Source organism: Suricata suricatta, chromosome 2 (assembly GCF_006229205.1).
Source record: "Suricata suricatta isolate VVHF042 chromosome 2, meerkat_22Aug2017_6uvM2_HiC, whole genome shotgun sequence".
NCBI lineage: Eukaryota > Metazoa > Chordata > Mammalia > Carnivora > Herpestidae > Suricata > Suricata suricatta.
In genome coordinates, this window is record NC_043701.1 from 54,157,921 (window position 1) to 54,177,859 (window position 19,939).

General features: G+C 46.2%; 1 protein-coding gene across 6 annotated transcripts in view; it reads right to left on the reverse strand.

The window, feature by feature from the left end:
- The window catches only part of VOPP1 (VOPP1 WW domain binding protein), a 112,955-nt gene extending 94,405 nt beyond the window's left edge, over window positions 1-18,550 (reverse strand). For all 6 annotated transcript variants that reach the window (XR_003904079.1, XR_003904074.1, XM_029926419.1 and 3 more), the window contains exon 1: window positions 18,298-18,550. Coding sequence is in view for 4 of the 6 variants with exons in the window: in XM_029926419.1 (XP_029782279.1) it covers window positions 18,298-18,351 (54 nt within the window). In the remaining 2 variants the exon portion in view is untranslated. The remainder of the gene's footprint in view (window positions 1-18,297) is intronic.
- Between the last annotated feature and the right edge of the window lie 1,389 nt (window positions 18,551-19,939).

Sequence of the window (19,939 nt, forward strand, 5' to 3'; positions counted from 1 at the left end):
CTCATCCATCAAGTCTCCACTTAAAGATGAATTTCTTCCTAGGTCTGAATGCAGAAGGAGAACTCTGCAGGCAGTCTGACCCTACCAAGTATATGTCCTGAGCTTCTCCTTTGTGATTACAATGAGTTCAGTAGTTGAGCCTTACCTGGGGCTCACTGCCCCTCATTCTCCTAAACACAAAGGCAGGCATATATCAGTGTGACCCAGGCTGGGCTCCCTAATGCTACCACACTGCTTTGCATGTATAGGGTGCCTGAATGACAATCCAGTTCTCAAACCACCCATAAAAGCTCACTCTCCCCAAATCCACTCACCAACAGTGAGTGTAGAAAACCTATGACAGGTGCTACCACACCTACAGCTACAATGCTGCAGGGCCCATGGGATGGAAACAAAATTTCAGAAAAGAGACAGTCCTTCAAGAGAATGGTCCTTCTGATATTGGAATGTGATGAGAATTTTCCATTGGGTCTTCGAAGGAGAACAGTAGTGACTGGCATGGAAGAGGAGAGGCTTCCAGGAGAACCTCCCCAGAGGGTATGTGGGACTGACAGATATAATCTGATATTTAACTGTGGAAATTTTTGTTGAGTTCTGTAGGGCTGCGGGATACCTTGGGAACTCAGCCAAGCATCTGAAATAAACTAAGCTAATGAAAACCAGAGGCCAGTTTGAACTCAAGGAAAAACAAAAAGGTTGTGCAATAAAACAAGTGAAGTATTAGTACTCTAAATGGCAAGAGTCAGCAAAATTTACATAGTCATAATAATGATGCTACTGAGTATGGATTTAACCAAATACTATGTATGTGTGCATACACACACACACACACACACACACACATACACACACACACAATACATATAACAGTATTATATGTATATTGATATAACCAAACATACTTAGAAAGGGAGGAAGAAAGAACAGATAATGTCTGCCATCGCTGAATCAAGAGCTAGAAGTATATGTGCATGTTTTAAACTTTGAAGGCAACTATTAAAAGAATCAGCTAAAAAGGTTGAAAAATAGGTGCCTCTGAGAAGTAGGCCACAACAGCAGAAGTATGAGGGAGTTGTTAGTTTTAGTTTTAAACTCTGGCTCTACTGACCTTTCCAATTTATATTATTACTTTCTTACCAAAATAATTTAGAAGAGTAGAATCAACTTGTTACTTACAGCAAAAGAGTCAATATTGAGAGTCAATATTATCAATGACCACCACTTCTACCAAAGAAGAAGGTACCAGGCGAGACCAGGTTAGGAGAGAAATACTCTCACCAGGAAGGGCATCCTTCTGGACCATTCTGGCCCCTGCTGAGATGTGGAGGAAGTCGTGGTTCCCGGCCAGCACCTGTTCCTGGATGCTTTCCTGGGGTCCCACCACACCCAACACAAAGCAGCTCACAAGCAACCCATGTCCCGCCTGGACGCAAAGGTGCACCGGCTGGGGAGTAAGACAAGTACTCTTTCCTGCAACCCCCAAACCCTTCCAGCCAGCCTGCTGGAATTCGCCCAGAGATAAACACGGGTATGATCACATTCTGGTGTGACTGAAAAAATAAAACAGACTGCTGCTGGACACCCAGCCTATGACATACACTGGTTACATATCCCACAGGGTGCAGGAATGGATGGATAAAGGGTGCCTGGCCACCACCTGCTCCTATTCTGAACCAAAAGGCTCCTGAGAAGAAGCCACCAGTCACATTTGTTTTAGGTGCAATGCCTTCTAAGACAATAGATCTACCATTTGATGGGGCTGGGGAGGGGGGCGGGGGTTGAGACTCTTGCCTTTAAAAATTAACCCTGGTGGCTCAGCCAGTTAAGCGTCCTACTTCCACCCTGGGTTCAAGCCCCACATTGGGTTCTGTGCTGACAGCTCAGAGCCTGGAGCCTGCTTCAGATTCTGGGTCTCCCTTTCTCTCTGACCCTCCCCCACTCACTCTCCGTCTTTCAAAATAAAATAAAAGACATTAAAAAATTTTTTAAATAAAAAAAATTAACCCACACCGATGAGTATGTGCCTCCCCCCAGGGTGTTCACCAAGTCAAGAATGGTTGTACAAAGCAAACACCTAATGAAAAGGGAAAGGTGAGGATGGGAAGCAGGAAGTTTTGCCAAAACTGAATTCTGCTTAAATTCATTATGGGGTCCTGGATTGGATCCTGGAATAGAAAAAAAGAGGACACTAGGGGGGAAATGGTGAAAAATCACATAAAGCCTGAAGATCAATTAACAGTAATATATGTAGGTGTCTTAGTTTAGCAAATGTAGCATGGCATTGTAAGATGTTAATTTAACGAAGACGTTAATTAGTGGAAACTGAGTAAGAGAACGTACAGGAACTCTGTACTAGCTTTGCAAGTTTTCTATGAATCCAAAATTATTACAAAATTAAAAGTTGTTTTAAAAATATGCAAACATACTGTACCCAAAAGACATATACAACTACAAAACCTGAATTAGCTGCCCCCCCCGCCCCGCTTTGAAATACAGAGAGCAGAGAGAGGAGTGGTGAAGGGTCTGCAGCAGGAGAGAAGGACCTTGCCGGCCACCTTGTAAGAGTTACAGTCCTCTTCCAGAGGCTGAGGGAAGCCACTGTTGGCCACTCTCCTCAGCATGCCTCCAGGGCTGGGGACACAGGCAGCCCACAGTGTGGGTGAATGAACCAGCAGGAGCACACATGACTCTGCACCTGAGAGAGGTGAGAGAGGAGAATCGGTTCTTCTGACCTACATTATGCCAACTGCCCAATGTGGCAGAAGGCCAGGCAGTTGGTAATCCCTCTGACCCAGATTTCAGCAGCGCCAGGTCAGCTGTCAGGATGCGGGAGGAGGCCGCACAGCTCCAGGAATTGGGACTGGGTTGGGCATTATTCCATGGTTCTCATCCAATGTCTGGTAACATCCCAATCAAACCCCATCACATCTCTGAGGCTGTGAAGAAAGACAAAAGCGACTCCAGGGATTGCACAGATGACAGAATCCCAGCAGGACCAAGGTCACCTCCCCTGGGGCAGGAGACAGGTGACCTCTGAGTGTCTTTCAAACTATGATGCCACATAAGACACTGATGTTAGGCAGGGCATTTGGGCTAATTTTACAGTGAAATCTTGTTCTTTTCTGACATTTAGGTAAAGGAATCTATTATTTCAGCTTAAGTCCCTATATACCAATAAATCTTGGCAGCTTTTTGGGAGATACAGAATCATGTAAAATCAAGTAACAGCAAGAAAACACCTTTACACAGACCTCTGTATGCACAGAACTAAATATGCCAATCACTCAAGCCCTTGCTAGAAATTGAGCTGAGAATGGTAATCTCTGCTAGCCACCCAAGGATATGTTTTGTTTGGCTCACACCAGTTTTAACATAAAGAAACTTTACAGAAAAATCTAGACTTCCAACGTGGAAAAAATCCAAAAACCTGTCAGCTGGACCTGAGTGGTGCCTACCTCCCCACACACATAATGAGGCCTTTGTTCACTGTCCACACTTCCTATCACTCGCTAGGAGATGGAGAGAGTTGGCCACACATGTGCTTTTACCTCTTGGGCCCTGCAGGCGTTTGCAATCACTGTCTTCCACGCACAGAATCCCTGTCTTCCAGCTTCCCATAAAAGCACACCAGCAGGTTCCCATCACTGCTTCATTCCCTTGTCAATACTTCCCCAACCTTTTTACTAAAGTACCCCTGACAGGGCCCAAGAGCATGGATACAAGACTCTGGGAATGCAAGCCGGTGAATCAAGATGTGGTCTCCAGTGGAATTCAAACTCTTTTGACATCTCCAGCTTTATCTTCCATATTCACATCCACTGCGTTCTAGTTCATTTACATTTACTGCATTCTGTTCCATGACATAGCAGCATTACATTTCATGCATGCTTTCAATTATTTATAAATTAAAGGACAAGCTTTCTTCCTCCCTAAAAATTTGAAGATAATGGAGGCTCCAGGCACATAGGCTAGGTTGATGCATATCACAGTGTCCTCAGTTTGAGAAAACCAGTTGCCAACTGACTCGTCATCAAAGGCTCAGTGTGTCTCTCAGGACTCTGGGATCTCTAGGAGGGTGCCTAGCAAGCTTCCCCGCTCATTTTCTCACATTACAGGCAAAAATGCATATTTGCCGCCCCTCATAGTGACCTACATTAGTTCCCTTAGCAGCAAACCTAACATTCAGCATTCAGATGACACACTCTCTCGCAAACAGGCTGACTGCTCTGTGCCGGCTAGCTAATGCAATACAGTGGGTGGGGGGCCAAGTGTGCTGAGGGTAATTATACAGCTCTCAGTTATGTGTACTCTCTCTAATGGACTTTAATCATCTTTCCTTTTGTTACCCTTGTGCTCAAAGCTACCGTACTCCTCCTGGCCCCAGACTGCATACAGGAATCTGGGAAACATAGTCCATAACTATCAGCACCCTTATGAGGCTAGATGAGATAGACGATATGAAGGATGGGGGAACATTCTGGGTCCTGCAATAGGTACTTCACAATAATGAAATGCCAGCATCTCCTAATACCTAACAAAATCCAGTCTTATCGGGAGGAGGGATCTTGTTTTATCACCAGTTTTGTCTATGAATAGCCTTGGGCGATCACCTGGAGACACAGGGCCTGGGTGGCAGGTGTACCTGGGGCTGTAAGAGATGGGAGGTGCAGGGACTGGGGGAAGGTCACATGAGGTCCTGTTTGGCAGGGAGAATGCCACATCCAAGAGATCTTCCAGTAGATAATGGGTAGTCCAGGCAGCTGGAGACCAGGTGTTCCAAATAAGCCTTCAATTACCTAAAGGTCTGATGAGGAAGATGGGATCGGTTCATCAGAACAGTTCCCAAGTACAAGAGATACCCAGGCTGCTAAGCAAAGGTCAATTTATACAGTCGTGAGACAAGAAGGCTCGCAAGTGCCCAAGTCCCCTAATCATTTGTCCTTCACTCAGAACAGGGACCCTTAAGGTCAGGCACACATACTCCCTTGGAACAGTAGACAGACGCAGATGGCTTAATTTCTATTAAAATGTCCAGATCTGTGGCTCATCTGGACAAAAACTAAGGAAGGAAATGACCCTAAAACACCACTTTGCCACTGAGACTGGAGCAGGGTGCCCTGTTCTTAAAGACCTTTTCCCTTTTTTCTACTCTCAGAAATAGTCTGCTCTATGTTCTCCATCTTCCCCTGGGATGACTATTGGGTGAGGTCCATGTGGTCTGACACTTTGTGCACAGAGTCAACTTGCCCTGGGAGCAGGAGCAAAAGAAAGAAGTGTCTGCTGATGAATAGTGTTTTACCTACTTCCTTTACCCCAAATACTACATTCTAAATAGACCTGAATCCAACTATATGAAGAACATTTACCTTCACCTTCATTCCAAACAAGAGAATGTGAAGTTTTCTCTACCAAACCCCTCATTCAAAAAAAATCTTAGGGGTGCCAGGGTGGTACAGTTAAGCACCCAACTCAGGTCATGATTCCATAGTTTGTGAGTTTAAGCCCTGCATCGGGCTCTGCACTGATGGTACAGAGTCTGCTTGGGATTCTCTCCCTTCTTCTCTCTGCCCCTCCCCCACTGGTTCTCTTTCAAAATAGATCAATAACCTTTAAAAAAAAAAAACCCTATACATTAAAAAAGCCTGCATGTCCCTCCTTTCTGGAAAAAAAAATTGCCGGTCTCAAATGAGGAAAAGGCTCATTCCTAGCCCATTCCCATCATGGTCAGTACAGGGACTGACTGCCCTGACCAGGAATATAGTCCCTGGACCAACTCCCAAGAGCACCAGTGCCTAAGAGAGAAAATCTGCCAATACCCAATAAGTGCAAGGAATGTGAACCGAAAGACAGAGGGAGAGGGCATTCCCTGAAGAGGGAAGAACAGAAGCAGAAGCAAGTGGGCAGGTTATAGTAGGAAAACATAGCACTCTGGCTGGACTGGCAAATTACCAGCAGAGAGCACACAGGCCTTGCTTGATCAGACCACTCTTTCTGATGTCTCTCCAGCAAGGCACTCCAGGCTGTGGCCACCAGGAAGATTCGGAGATGTTTACAGGAGCTGTAACAACAATCTGCCATGCTTCCTGCAGTGGGACCACTTCTCAAGTCAATGCTAGTTTTCACCGAATCAAAATAATACCCTGGAATATTAGAATACAAAACATCAAAAACCAACATTTACAGAAGGACACCCTTCTGAATACCTGCACTGGTGAAAATTTCCTCCAATTTAGTGTCCAGCTCAGCCTGACCCTGAGCACTCCTCAAAGCATATTCCACAGGCAAATTTTCCCTTCCAAGCGAATGACTAAATACAGAGGGCGAAGTGAGGTCTCAATCCTTTCTCCTAAGGGAAACACTGAGTGTTGAGGGAGTCGACTAGGCAGAGGAAGAGGGTCAGTCTTTCCCTTTGGAGGACAGAAAGGAGGGCGAACAGAGAGAAAAGGGGAGTAGAGGGCAAACAGAAACTCACTGAAGGAAAAAAAGAAAAGTTAAAGCAAAATAATAATAATAATAATAAATAGGTGTTGAGGGGCAGCTGGGTGGCTCAGTCGGTAAGCATGTGACTTCATTCAGCTTAGGTCAGGCTCTCACAGTTCATGAGTAAAAGCCCCACTCTGCTATCAGCACATGGCCCTCTCAGATCCTCTGTCTCCCTCTCTCTCTGCCCCTCCCTGCTAACTCGGCGCGCGCTCTCTCTCTCTCTCTCTAAAAAATAAACATTTTAAAAATGAGTGTAGAACTGACAACAGGTGGAGGAGTGGAGGGACAGTGTTAGGAGCCAGGTTAGACCAGTGAAATGGGAGGAAAGGAAGAGGTGGGGCCCATTAGAGTCCTTTGCCTCCTACTAGTTTTGAATGTGCACCCTCTGGGTAAGGCAGTGCTTTAAAGGACTAGATAAGACAGACTGATACAAGCACCTTTTGGATTTAGAAACAGCAATCAGAGAAGGAATACAAGTTAGCTGACGCCTTCTCCCAAGCAGCTTAAATTGTCTTAAGAGCTGTCCTCTTCACACTGGCTCTGGGAATGGAGCAGCAAAGATTTTCTCATTCCCATCTGAAACTCAATGGCTGTCCCTATCAGAAAGCAAAGGACACATATTGAGGACAGAAGCCACCATTTATTGTATATCTATTATTTGGCAGACCTCTGCACTTACAGGGGGTCTAAGCTTGTACATACCCTGCCAGACAAGGACGATTTCCCTCCCCCGCGTCACCAGTGAAATCCAGGAAAGCGAGGACATGCCGAAAAAGAAGAGGCTGGAATCAGTTTAAAACAGGTCTGTCTGGCTCCAAAGTTCCCCTTTTCCTACCACATTATACTCAAAAGAGGAAGATCTCAGGTCATGTAGACCAATGTCCCTCCTGAAGCAGGAGTCTAGTCTCCCAGATCTATGATACACAATATTCACTCAATATTGAGAAAGTGAGAATGCAGCCAAGAAAGCCCAATTCTCCCAAGAGACCTCCTAGTTCCTGGATCACTCAACTGTGCCAAATCCAGAGAGGTGAAAGCCAACTATGGAGACAAGACACAGGATTTCCTAGACTGTGCCCTTGAACCCAAAGAAAAGAGTACTCACACTGCTGGCTGCACACTTCAACAACTGCTCACACACTTGAGGAAAGGCACGCAACCAAGTTCTGTGCCTTGCACGATTCTAATCAAAGTCAGGGTGCAGCATTCTGTCTGGGCTTCCGTGTTGTAGCCACAGCAAAATGACAAAGGCTTGACAACATCACTACCACTGCCACTCTTCCTAAAGTAAATGTGGAAGCACGCAGGGAGTCACCGTACAGGCACAGAAGTGAATTATGTCTCGTAACCTCTCTCCTAAGGTTTGTGTCACCTAAACAGGGGGCACTGTTAGAAAGGACCTGCAGTTCATCCGTTATATTGCCAGTTTTTTACATTTTGCATTCAAGAATGTTTTTTCCAAGAAGGAGCAGTCTGGAGGACAGTTTTAAATGTAACGGCTAACAATTAATTCCACCACGTTGCAGAATTTAATGCGGAGGCATGTTCATTTCTACTTTGCACCACCTGGGTGGACGAGTCAGGGTGTGCTAATGGAATCTGCACAAACACAAATCTCCGTAAGGGGCCTCCTTCCAAAGTGAAGAGAACAGAAGACTAGCAAGGGACCCAGAGGACGTTTACCTGTGATACAGACCCTAAGCCAGGTTACTAGGTTACGACTAGAGGTTGTCAGCTCCAAATCATCTACTACAAAACAAATAATATTTTTTCCAAAGTATATTTAAATTCTGGTTAGTTAACATAAAGCAACATTGGTTCAGAAGTAGATTGAAGCATTCATCACTTCCATATAAAATCCAGTGATCATAACAAATACCCTTTAATGACCATCCCCCACCCAACCCATCCCCCACCTCCCTCCTTCTCAATCTTTTTGTACTTGCTGAAGGCTGTAACATTTAGATTATAGGTCGAGGCCTAACAGTTTTGGTTTTGGTTTTAAAATCTCCCTTAAAGAAACAAATTCAACAAACTGGGGGTCAGAAGTAGATTATTTCCCTCATTCATACAGAAGTCTGGACCTCCCTGTTCTCAACCCTACAACTCCTGCCCCCAGCAACACACATGCCATGTTAAGTCATATATAACCATATAAGGAGCCCCCATCTTCAGTCTTTGATTCACTGGTAACGCTGTGCTTCCTTTTCTACCCTTAACACACACACACATACACACAATGCTGTGTGCACATGTTCTTATGCACCCATATTTTAATTCACATTCTTCCTGGGCCTTGAAGCCAGGCATAAACATTTCCTTCCAGACCCTGAAGCCTCACAACAGGGCTGTTCTCAGGTCTGTCCTATTGAGCATCATATCACAGACTGTGCACTGTGCAGCTCAGGGAACACCACTCAGAAAGACTATGCTGTGACAGGCACGTCCCGGAAGAAGACATCCTGGCAACTCTGGGCTATCACCCTGTTCAAAATGCATAATCTTGTGTCTCTTTCCCTCCTATCTTCTGTCACTTCCAAAATGCAAAAGCTTATCAAAAAAATGTGATCACTGGTAAAATGGAGAGGCAGAGAGCACTACCCACACAAAGGCACACCTCCTCGCGTATTTACTGCCAATGAGACAAGCTCCAAAACCAATACAGTGATCAGTTGATTCTCAAAAAGTTAAACATACAAAAATGTGCAATGCCTGCAATCTCACTAATGGACACAGCACCTGGTTAGGGCATGATCATGGGGCCAGAAAGGCTTGGGACCAGACAGCTCAACCACATGCCATCTAGAGAACTGCCGGGGCCCTAAGAACACAGTGAATTAAGATTTGTTGGGATTTTCATTCCATTCATGGATTTCCAGTAAGGAAGTTACAGGCTAGATTACAGTTTCAAGAGCTCACACAGGTAGATGGAGGAGGGCAGCACACAGACTGAAGAGCCTGGACTGAGGTTTAGAGAAAATAGAGGCCTGGGGGAAGAGCATTCTGGAAATTAAAAGGAGGAAGAATCAATAGGACTTGGACACAGTACAGGAAGCAAAGAGGATGCAGTGGAAGGGCCCCAGGTTTCTGGAGTAGCATCCTGGGGGAACAGTATGGCCACCGAGAAGGGGACAACAGAGCACCTCTGGAGAAAGAGTGAGTTGTTTCAGACCCAGGGTCGGGGAGACCTCTCGGTTACTGTGACAGAGATTTCAATGAGACACCAGGATCAATAGAAGCTGGAGCTCAGCAGGGAACTCTTGGCTTACAGATAGAGTTTGGAAACATTAGCATACGCACCATCACTGACAATGGAGCTGTGGATGAAATTCCCAAGGACTTTTCAGAGAATAAGAATTAAAAGTCCTCAGCCAAACTTAGGAGATACACACATTGAAGGTACAAATGAATGCCTGGGAAGGTAATCTTAACTTCTTGTGCTTCATTTGGCTTATTTGAAAAATGGATGTAATGCTGCACTGATTTTTTTTTTAATATGACACCGAGAGCACAGGCGACAAAAGCAAAAATAAACAAATGGTACTACATCTAACTAAAAAACAAACTTCTACACAGCAAAGGAATCAATCAATAAAATGAAGAGGCAACTGATGGGATGGCAGAAAATATTTGCAAACCATATTATCTGATAAGGCGTTAAGATGTAAAATATGCAAGGAACTCCTACAATTCAATAGCAAAGAAACAAACAACCCAATTGAAAAATAGGCAAAGTGCCTGAATAGATATTTTTCCAAAGAAGACATACTAAAGGCCAACAGGTAGATGAAAAAAGGCTCAACATCGCTAATCTTTAGGGGGAGGCAAATCAAAAGCATGATGAGATGTCACCTTACACCTGTTAGGATGACTGTTATGAAAAACACAAGCGATAACAACCGTTGGCAAGGATGGGAAGAAAAGGGAACTGTTGGTGGGAATAGAAATTGGTATGCCCTCTATGGAAAATGCTATGGAGTTTCCTCAAAAATTTAAAAATAGAACTACTATGTGATTCAGCGACCTCGCTTCTGGGTATATATCCAAAAGAAATAAAATCACTGTCTTGAAAAGATACCTAATCCCTCATGTTCACTGCAACACTACTCACAATAGCAATGGAAACAATCGAAGCGTCAATGAATGAATGTATATTTAAAAAGCTACATATAAATAACATAACATTATTCTTCCTTAAAAAAGAAAGGAATTCAGCCATTTTCACAACACAAATGAACCTGCAGAACATTATACTAATTCAAATAAGCCAGACACAGTAAAAAATACATTATTTCATTTCTGTATGGAATGTAAAAAAGTCAAACTCATAAAAGCAGACACTAGAACAGGAGTCACCAAGATTGGGAGAAGAGCAAACTAGGGAAACGTTATTCAAAGGGTACAAAAATTCAGGGCAGAAAGAATAAGGTGTGGACAGCTACTGTGCAGTGTGGTGGCTACACCCAATAAAACTGTATTATAAACGCGAAATCTGTGGAGAGAGGTGATCTTAAGTGTTCTCACCACACAAACCCAGAATCAATTCTGTGAGGTGATGGATGGGTTAATTAGCTTGACAGTGGTAACCTTTGCACAATGATACCTATATCAAAACACCACATTGTACACCTTGGGAGCTTGAAGTCACCACCTTGAGATGAAGAGCAGAGCTGAGATCAAGAGTCAGATATTTCCTCTGTGCTGTCAGCACAGAGCCCGCTTTGGATCCTATGCCTCCCTCCCTGCCCCTCCCCCATTCATTCTCTCATTCTCTCTCTCTCTCTCCCTCTCTCTCTCAAAATAAATGAATAAACTCTTAAAAAGTTAAAAAGAACTGCTCATTCTGAATCTCAACCACGGATGCTCTGCAGTGCTCAGGTATACAGCTTCCAAGGGGCCCTTCCCACAACAGCTCTTAGACCTTGGCCTTTCCAAGTCACCTCCATGGCTTACTTTAATAGAACTAACAACAACAATAAAGATATCTCACCATGGTTGCCAAAAACTCCTTCCACTAATCCTAAAATATATCTGCACCTTCCCTCCGGCTCATTTCCCAACTCAAACCACATTCTCTACCCTGAGGTTAACCTCTGTATCCAGCTCCTGATCCCATCCCACCCACCCAGCCCCATCTGTTAAACAGGTCTGCACCAAGGTTCTCTAGGTTAAGGTCGAAAGGGTTCACAGATCACAAACAGGCAATTAAAATACCTGAGCCAGGAGGTCCCTAAGTGGCTTGACCAGGTCTGTCTGGCACTTAACTCACACCTGCGGGAACAATCTGCATAGTCTTCCCAGACATCCCCCACCTGAGCCTCCTCAACTACAGTGGGAGTTGGAATGACAAAACTAAGAGAGGAGGGAAAGAAGCAGAGGTCATGCAGCAACCAGGCGAGGCGCGGACGAAAGACTGCATGTCATCATCCCCTCAGAAGCACTGTGCATCTGGTAAAAAATAAAGATACCCGGCCTGCCTAGAGACAATGCTCACAATCTGTGGATCCAGCTGATACAAAGAGTTAAATGTCAAGTAGGGGGTCTTCCCATGGCCTCCCTCAACACTCAGGCATTTCTCCTTTTCCAAGTGAATCAACTGAGTCAGTGAGACCTTAAGTAATTTCCTCAAAGACTCCAGCCAATGCACAAAAAGTTGAGATTCTTCAACACACGGTCAGGTCATCATCTGCTAACATCCATATGTTCATGTTCCCTCAAAACCCATATGCTGAAATCCTAATGCCTGATGTGATGTATATTAGGAGGTGGGGGGCCTCTAGGAGCTGATTAGCTCACAAAGCTCTCAAAATGGGATCCATGCTCTTATAAAATAGATCCCACAGAGACCCTTGCTCCATCTGCCAAGGGAGGACACAGCAAGAAGCTGTGTGGCTACACATCAGGAAGACGGCCCTCACAGGACTCCACCAGGCTGGGGCCTTGATCTCAGACTTCCCGGCCTCCAGAGCCACAAGACATAAATTTCTGGTGTCTATTTTGTTAGGGCAGCCCAAATGGACGGAGACACCACCAAACACATGTTGACAAGTTTAACAAGAGGAAATAAAGAATGTTAATGTAAAAGATAATCAAATAAGTATATAGACCTTTTCAGTTTTTAAAAATATACATTATAGTATACATCTCCATAACACCTGTGAGAGTTTGTAGGTTACTAGGAGCCATTGTCAAAAAGATTTAAACTCAATGTGAATCTCTTGGCTTATCTTATCTGCATATGGCGAGGTCCACAGTAGGGTTGTGATAGAGCCAGTCACACTAAAGAACAGAGTGTCCTTACTGTTCAAATAAGACACAATGCAGAAGAGATAGGAGGCAAGCCAAAGGCTTCATGACAAAATATACTTACCAGGGAACTCATTCTTTCTTAGTAGTACACTAAGGACCCAGCCCACTTAACTAAAGCAGCTCCAGAATCAATCTTTGATGACATGATCATAGGGAAGTACATCACAAATACGACACAAATGGACAGCAAAATGATCTTGCAATTCTCATAAAGATGCAGTACCTCATGAAGCCTATGAAAAGGACAGAGAATCTGGCAGTAAAGCCATAATAACGACCCAACAGACGCACAAAGTGAAATGGCAGGAATAAAAAAGACCAAGAGAATCCAGAATGGGTGATGGGGGTGGAGGGTTGCTTACAACAAATAATTCTGGAGGGAAAAAAGAGAGAAAAAAAACTTTACTGACTATTCACCTGACTTTCAATGCCAAGTGAAGACTATCCTATTAGCCATCATGTACTTTTATCAGGAATTTTAATCTGTCCCCACCCCTAAAATTGACTCACAATTCTAAAAATGAATAGTTAGATAAAATTAACGTATTTTAATATTTTTTTATTTTAGAGAGAGAGAGAGAGAGAGAGCACAAGCAGGGGAGAGGGGCAGAGGGAAAGAGAATCTTAAGCAGGCTCCCTGTGGACCCTGAGGCAGGGCTCAAACTCTGAACCCTGGGATTTTGACCTGAGCCAAAATCAAGAGTCAGATACTCAATTGACTGAGTCACCCAAGAACCCCTACCTTATTTTATAATTGGGACATTGTTTTTCCCCCACTATTAACTACAAGATTCTGGTCCTTGTTTTAAGTGGATTCACGTTGGAGGCACCTGGAGGACTTGGTTGGTTAAGTATCCAACTTCCACTCACGTCATGATCTAAAAGCTCCTGAGTTTGAGCCCTACATCAGGCTGTGCTGACAGCTCAGAGCCTGGAGCCTGCTTCAGATTCACGTCTCTCTCTTCTCTCTGCCCATTCCCTGCTCACATTCTGTCTCTCTCTCAAAAAGAAATAAACATTAAAAAATTTTACAAAATGTGGATTTATTTTGAGTGGACTTTCTAGGACCAATTATTTTCAGAGTTTGACAGAATTTTCAAGGGGCAGCACTGACGACCATGAGAGAACTCTAAACCACATCCTGGGAGAATGACAGAACGAATGGAACCTTGAGAAGAACACAGTGGGGCCTGAGAACTGTGTTTCAATGCTGAGGGGCTGACATTGTGATTCTATTTCTTCCGAAAAGCCCAAGAATGCAGAACTGGAACCAGGCTAAGAATAATGCAGAGATTTCTCCTCAATATAACAGAAAACTTTATCAATTAAGTTGTCCAAAAAGTTGATGCATTGTTTCCATCACTCCAGGTGTCCAAACAGATGAGAGCTAAGTATAGCTTAGTACAGCGCCCCACTCTTCTGAGTCCACAGCTAATCAATGACCTTCGCCTTTCCTACTATAGTCGAATTCAGCTCCTTCACCCACTCAAATATTTACTGAGTCCTACTCTGTGGCAGGTACTCTTCTCAGAGCTAGAGATATTTCAGTCAACAAGATGGAGAACACCTTTGCCCCCATAATAATGTTAATTGCATCAGATTTTGAAAGTAACAGACAAAGAGGAGGGAATCGGTCTGAGCAAGGGGTCTGGGAGGACAACTGGGTTGGAATTTTACAGAGGGTGATCAAGAGAGGCCACCTGAAGGGTGGCGTTTGAGAGGCTTCATCAACAGGAGATGATCCACGTGAGTTTGAGGAAAATTACTTGCCATCCCATGGCTAGATAATCAAGTGACCACTAGCCTGATCCATAGACTACTAGAGTCACTTCCTCCGAGTTGGCCTTTATAGCTGGACACAAGCCAAAAGAAAGCAAGGGCCAGTTAGAGCCCCAAGGCTGGCCTTGGCCCTCCTCCCACACTGGGAACCAGGCTTTCCCTGCTTCCAAACAACGCCTTACCACTGGGTTCCATTCCCATCCATCAGGACACAGCCACCCATGGAGCTTCCAGGGAAAACAAACTCCTCACAGTCTTCTCTTCCATGCACATTGCATGCTGCCCTGATTCTTCAAAACTTTATAAAGCCAGAGGGTTGAAAAGGTGTATTTCAGAAAATTGTCACCCAGGGCTGACATAATTGTTGGCACTCCAGACCACAGGAAACATTTGGCAAGAAACATGCTACTAAGGATATGATGCAAACAACCTGACCTCCAGAAAGAGACTGCCCTGACAACATCTAGAAACTAAGGTGCTCTCATAAAAAGCCCCTGGGAGGCATACATACCCTTAGGGCCTAATGACTCCCCAGGGTCAACTAAAGCACACTGCAATGTGAAACTCATCTCCTTCTGGTTTCCAAGGTGCCCTGCAGCTGAGTGGGGGTCACTGGGACTGACCTCAGCAGAGACACCAGGAGACAGCTTAGCACTGGTCACCCTTCCTGGAGGCACTGTTGTCAGGGCCTCTGATGGCCCAGTGTGCAGAACACAAGCAGAGAACATGAGCATCTAATGACCCTAAAAAAGGCTGTGGGCTTCCCCTACTCTGGGACCACGTTCTTGACCTGGGCGCCAGGACCTGGGCAGCTGGCACACAGGGATCGGAGAATGGGGGACATGGAAGAAGGGTCCTCATCCCCTTCTCATGCCATTCCCAGGAAGCTCTGAGGTCATCCAAAGGAACACTCTTTGAGGTCACTTGAGGAATGAGCTCCCAAGAAGCCTCCCCGCAGAAGGGATGGTGCTAGTCACAGCCTCTTCCTCCCTCAAGGCCTGCCTAGGTGACAGGGGGAGCACACCCCCAGGTTTCCAGGATTGTGCTGCTGACCCATGCCTGCGGGGCGGCCACAGTTCTTAAGAGCCCAGCCTTCCACTCTCCAACATGTCCCAGTTTGGATGCCAAATTATACAGTTCCCCTAAGAAAGTGTGACTCCGTTCCAAGAGCAGAGTTTGCTGTTTCCCAGTTTCCTGGGACACACACCTCTCCGCGTCCACCTCCGGCCTCAGGACCCACTATGTGCAAATCCTTCCCCTGTCTCTGAATATCCAGCCGTGGCAAAGCCAGCAGCGCAGCCGGGGGAAGCACAGCCCCACTGCCTGGGTTTCTGTCTCACGTCCCTCACATTTCACATCAGTGACACTGAGCACAAGTTCTGTCCCACCGTCCACTGGAGGTGAAAATGTGGAGAAGAGGAATTGCTGAGTTACTATGTGGCATCAGTGAATATGTGTCAAGGACTCAGAGCAGTGTCTGAAACAGGGCAGTGCTCTACAAAGGCTGGCTAAGGGAGAAAACAAACATGCAGTCCTGACATTGAACAGGTAAGTGAACTGCTAGGGACGGGAAGGCATGGGAGAAGAATCCTCCTCAAAACAGGGTCTAGTTCCACTCCCTACTACAGGACTGCTTGCCTGACCAAGGACAATGTCCCTGCCTGGTTCTGGCAGGTGCTGGCGAGGAGGAGAGTGTGCAGGGCCGCAACGGAAGAAACACCTTATCCCAGGGGCTGTAGAATCCATGCTCCACCCGCAATGAAACCAGCTCAAGCAGAACAAGGAAACAAAGGCAACCCACTCTGCCAGCTTGCAGTGGACTGTGAGAGGCCAGCAAATGATTTCCCTCGATGGTATGAGGCGCTTAAGCTGAAGAGACTCTCCCCTCAAACATTTGCCAACTGTGACTGTCAGTGATGGATGCGGCTCAGGACCTCCAAAGCATCCAAACGTGCCCTGACAACAACCAAGTTTAGATGAAATCCAGGACAACCAACTGAAGATGAAAACATCTCCGATATCTAGCTCATGTATCAAATTCCATGTGAGGGGTTATAGAACATCATCATCTCCTTAATTCCTGAGAGAGACCACTCTCCCCCAGGGACAAAACAGATGCTCAGGATCCTCATCTGGTTAAAAGTGGGCTCTACTACACCATCCTATTGAGAACAAAAATTACCAATCATCTCGATAATTGAGTTGGTGAAAGCCTCAGCTTTGAGTCTTATGGTCTCACTGTGGTCACAGAGCTGCCTTCAAGATGTTTTCACACACACTAACCGTCTGGGAGACGGAGAACCCAAGGCAGGAGAGATCATTTCCTCAAGGGCTGACTTGGAAAGGAGGTTGGGTGGCCAGCTCTGCATGCTCAAGTACAGATGCACTGGTTTTAAGGGAAACCCTGGTCTCAGATTCACATCTCCGGTCGTTCTGGCTGGTGAGTCACGGAGATGTGATTCCTAAGGACTCCAAATTCTGAACAAACGGAAACAATGCAAGCGTACAGGCACTCCACAGAAGTATGAAATACCAAGCCAGAGAGCTAAGAAGTACAAAAAACAAAGAAGTCCTCATGGAACAAGACACTCTTCCATCAATCTTCCATGGGAGAGTGCTAAGAAGATGTTCCCACCCAACACTGCCTAAGAATTATTTTACCATAAATTCAGAAAACGAAGTCCTTTCCAGCACAGATCTCCAACTAGGACAGTTTTGACAACCCTCTAAAATGGAAAGACAGAAAGAAGCCTAAGTCCTTCATAGCCTATTTCCTTCCATCTTTTTGATTGAATGCAAATTGCCTTCAGTAATCAGGCTGAATAGGGAGTAAGTGGGACAAACCCTGATTTAGACTACTAACCCCACAGTCCCATTAGATCCCAATTTAAAGAACCCGCTTTAGCAAACATGGAGGTCCCCACCCCCGTCCGAGGGTGTAACTTTCTAAGCAGAGTCAGGGTGGAGAGAGGAGGGGCATGGGGGCTTGAGATCACCTGGCGCCTCCACTCTAAATCGCTTCCACAAGTTCCCTGGCTGGGCTCCAGCACATCACGCCCACCACCCAAACTCTCCTTGGAGGGTTTCTCTGGAATCTTTAGACCCAGTGCTTCATTTTCACAGGCAGGAATGTTTCCTGCTGCTCATTGCTGCCACTTCCCAGGCATTGCCCTGACCTTTTCCCACAACAAGTCCGCGGGTTCCACCTCCAACTGCCAGCAGCCAGCCCATTCCAACATCCAACTGCAAGCTTGGCACCCAGACTCTGCGCCTGCGCCCCTCCCAGACTACAGCCCCCCACCACCCAAACCTAACGCCCCACTCGTTCTCAGGGCCTCCTCCTCTAGGGAAAGGAGGTTACAACGCATAAAGGTCAGTTCTGAGTCCTCCAGATCCCCTCGAGAAACTAGAGAAACAATCCTTTAGTGGGGGTGGGGAAGGTCAGGCGGTGTCGGGTGGGGATGGAAGGGGAAGGAAAAGAGGAGCAGAGCAGGGGAGAGGCCGGATGGGACCTTGTTGCCAGGATCCCTACTAATTCAGCACCGGGACTGACAAAAGTCCGAAAGAAAGGCTGTGGTTCTCAGCCGCTGGACCTTTCCGGTTTTCTCAGATGTCATTCAGGGGACGTCTGGACACCGCTCCGCGCTCGGCCCCAGGCATTGTTCCAGCTCCCGGTGCGCATCTGAACGGTGCACCGGGTGGCGCGGCCCGCGCCTCGGCTCCTACCTCCACAAGTAGCCCGAGCAGCAGCGCCGCCGCCCTTCGGGGCTGGCGGCTCATGGCTCCGTGTCCTCTCCGGGTGTGGCCCGCTTTCGGGTCGCAGGAATGAGTCAGCCACACGTCCTCCGTGGGTTATGCGAGAGGGCATAGGGGGCATCAGCCCCTTGCCGGGCAGCGGGAGTTGGAGGCTCTGGGCGGACAGAGGTCGGGAGCCAGAAGGCAAAGCGCAGAGCAGCTTTCTCTGTGCTCCGCCCCCGGCTGGCGAGTGCGCGCCAGCGCGCGCACGCGCATGCTCCAGGCACGCCCGCTCGGCACGGGTCTGTGGGCACTGGAATCCAAGCCCAGGCTGGGGGCCTGGCAGAAAATGGGGTGCCTGTTTTGCATTTTGTGTCTCCTTCTCTATCTGCCCCTCCCGCACTCCAGCTCTGTCTCTGTCTGTCTCTCAAAAGTAAATAAACAGTAAGAAAATTTTTAAAAAATAAAAACCAAAGTCAAAGCATTGTGTTGCTTTCTTCCCAGTCTGGTATCTCTCCTATGTGCTCTGTGCCTGGTGTACATGACGGGTGGATGCTTGGCACAGATTGGTAATACGGTTAAGGGCTGGCCGGTCAGGCTGTTTCCCCTAGTACCGACAATAAGGGCACACGAATCTCTGAACAAGTCACAAGAGGAAGACAAGTCTAGTACAACTACTCTCAAGGAGGACAGGACTTACAGCTGGAAGAAATTCATCTGTTGTTTGGGACAGGACTAGACAGCCCCCAGGCCTACTTCGCTGCCCCTGAAGATCCCAGGACCTGGGCTTTTGTGTGGTCAAAGGAAGCAAATACACGAGTGACTGGGCTGGACCTGGAGTCCCATGGCAAAGCTCAGCTCTCTATGTGGGGAGAAGGCATGAATGATGGGCATGTATTGCATGGATTCCACTCATAGATGTCTACACTTTCGTTCGGCTGAGCACTCTCATGGGCATTGGGGATAACAGCAGTGAACAGAATAGACACCATAGCTACCTTCTAGGATGAAGTGTGGACTTCAATCCAGTGAGGGGCAATGGATAATTAGAAGAAAGACATTAAGGTGTGTATGTCAAATTACTAGTTGCCAGGAAGAAAAGTCAGTCATGTGAAACACTGGGAGGTATGGCAGGTGTCACTGGAAATAGGAGAGGCAGGCCAGGCCTCTATGGCAAATTGTCAGGAGCAGAGACTAAACGGAGGGAGGGGAACCGAATAGGACTATTAAGTAAAGGCCCTAAAATACAAGCAGCCAGGGCCCAGGGAACTTCCAACTAGGATCAGTGCCATGAGGCCATGTGCTCCTCCTAAGATGTGGTAGAACTTGAATTCAAAGACAAAATAGGACACACAGTCTGGAGCAATTATTAGTTCAGGACAACAACTATCTACAATTGCCAGGCTGCTATCTCTAAATCAGACTTGCAGAAAGTCAAACACTATCTCTTACAGTCTGGAAAGCCAAACAATAACCCCTGCTATTAACAGCAATAACATTAGCTCCAAACAGGTAGGACTTGATTAGTAATTGATAGCTTTTATACATTTTGTCACCACTTTCAATTTAGAATTCACCAGAAAAGAAGACACATCTACTCCTCTACCCAATCCCACAGTATGGCCCACTTCTA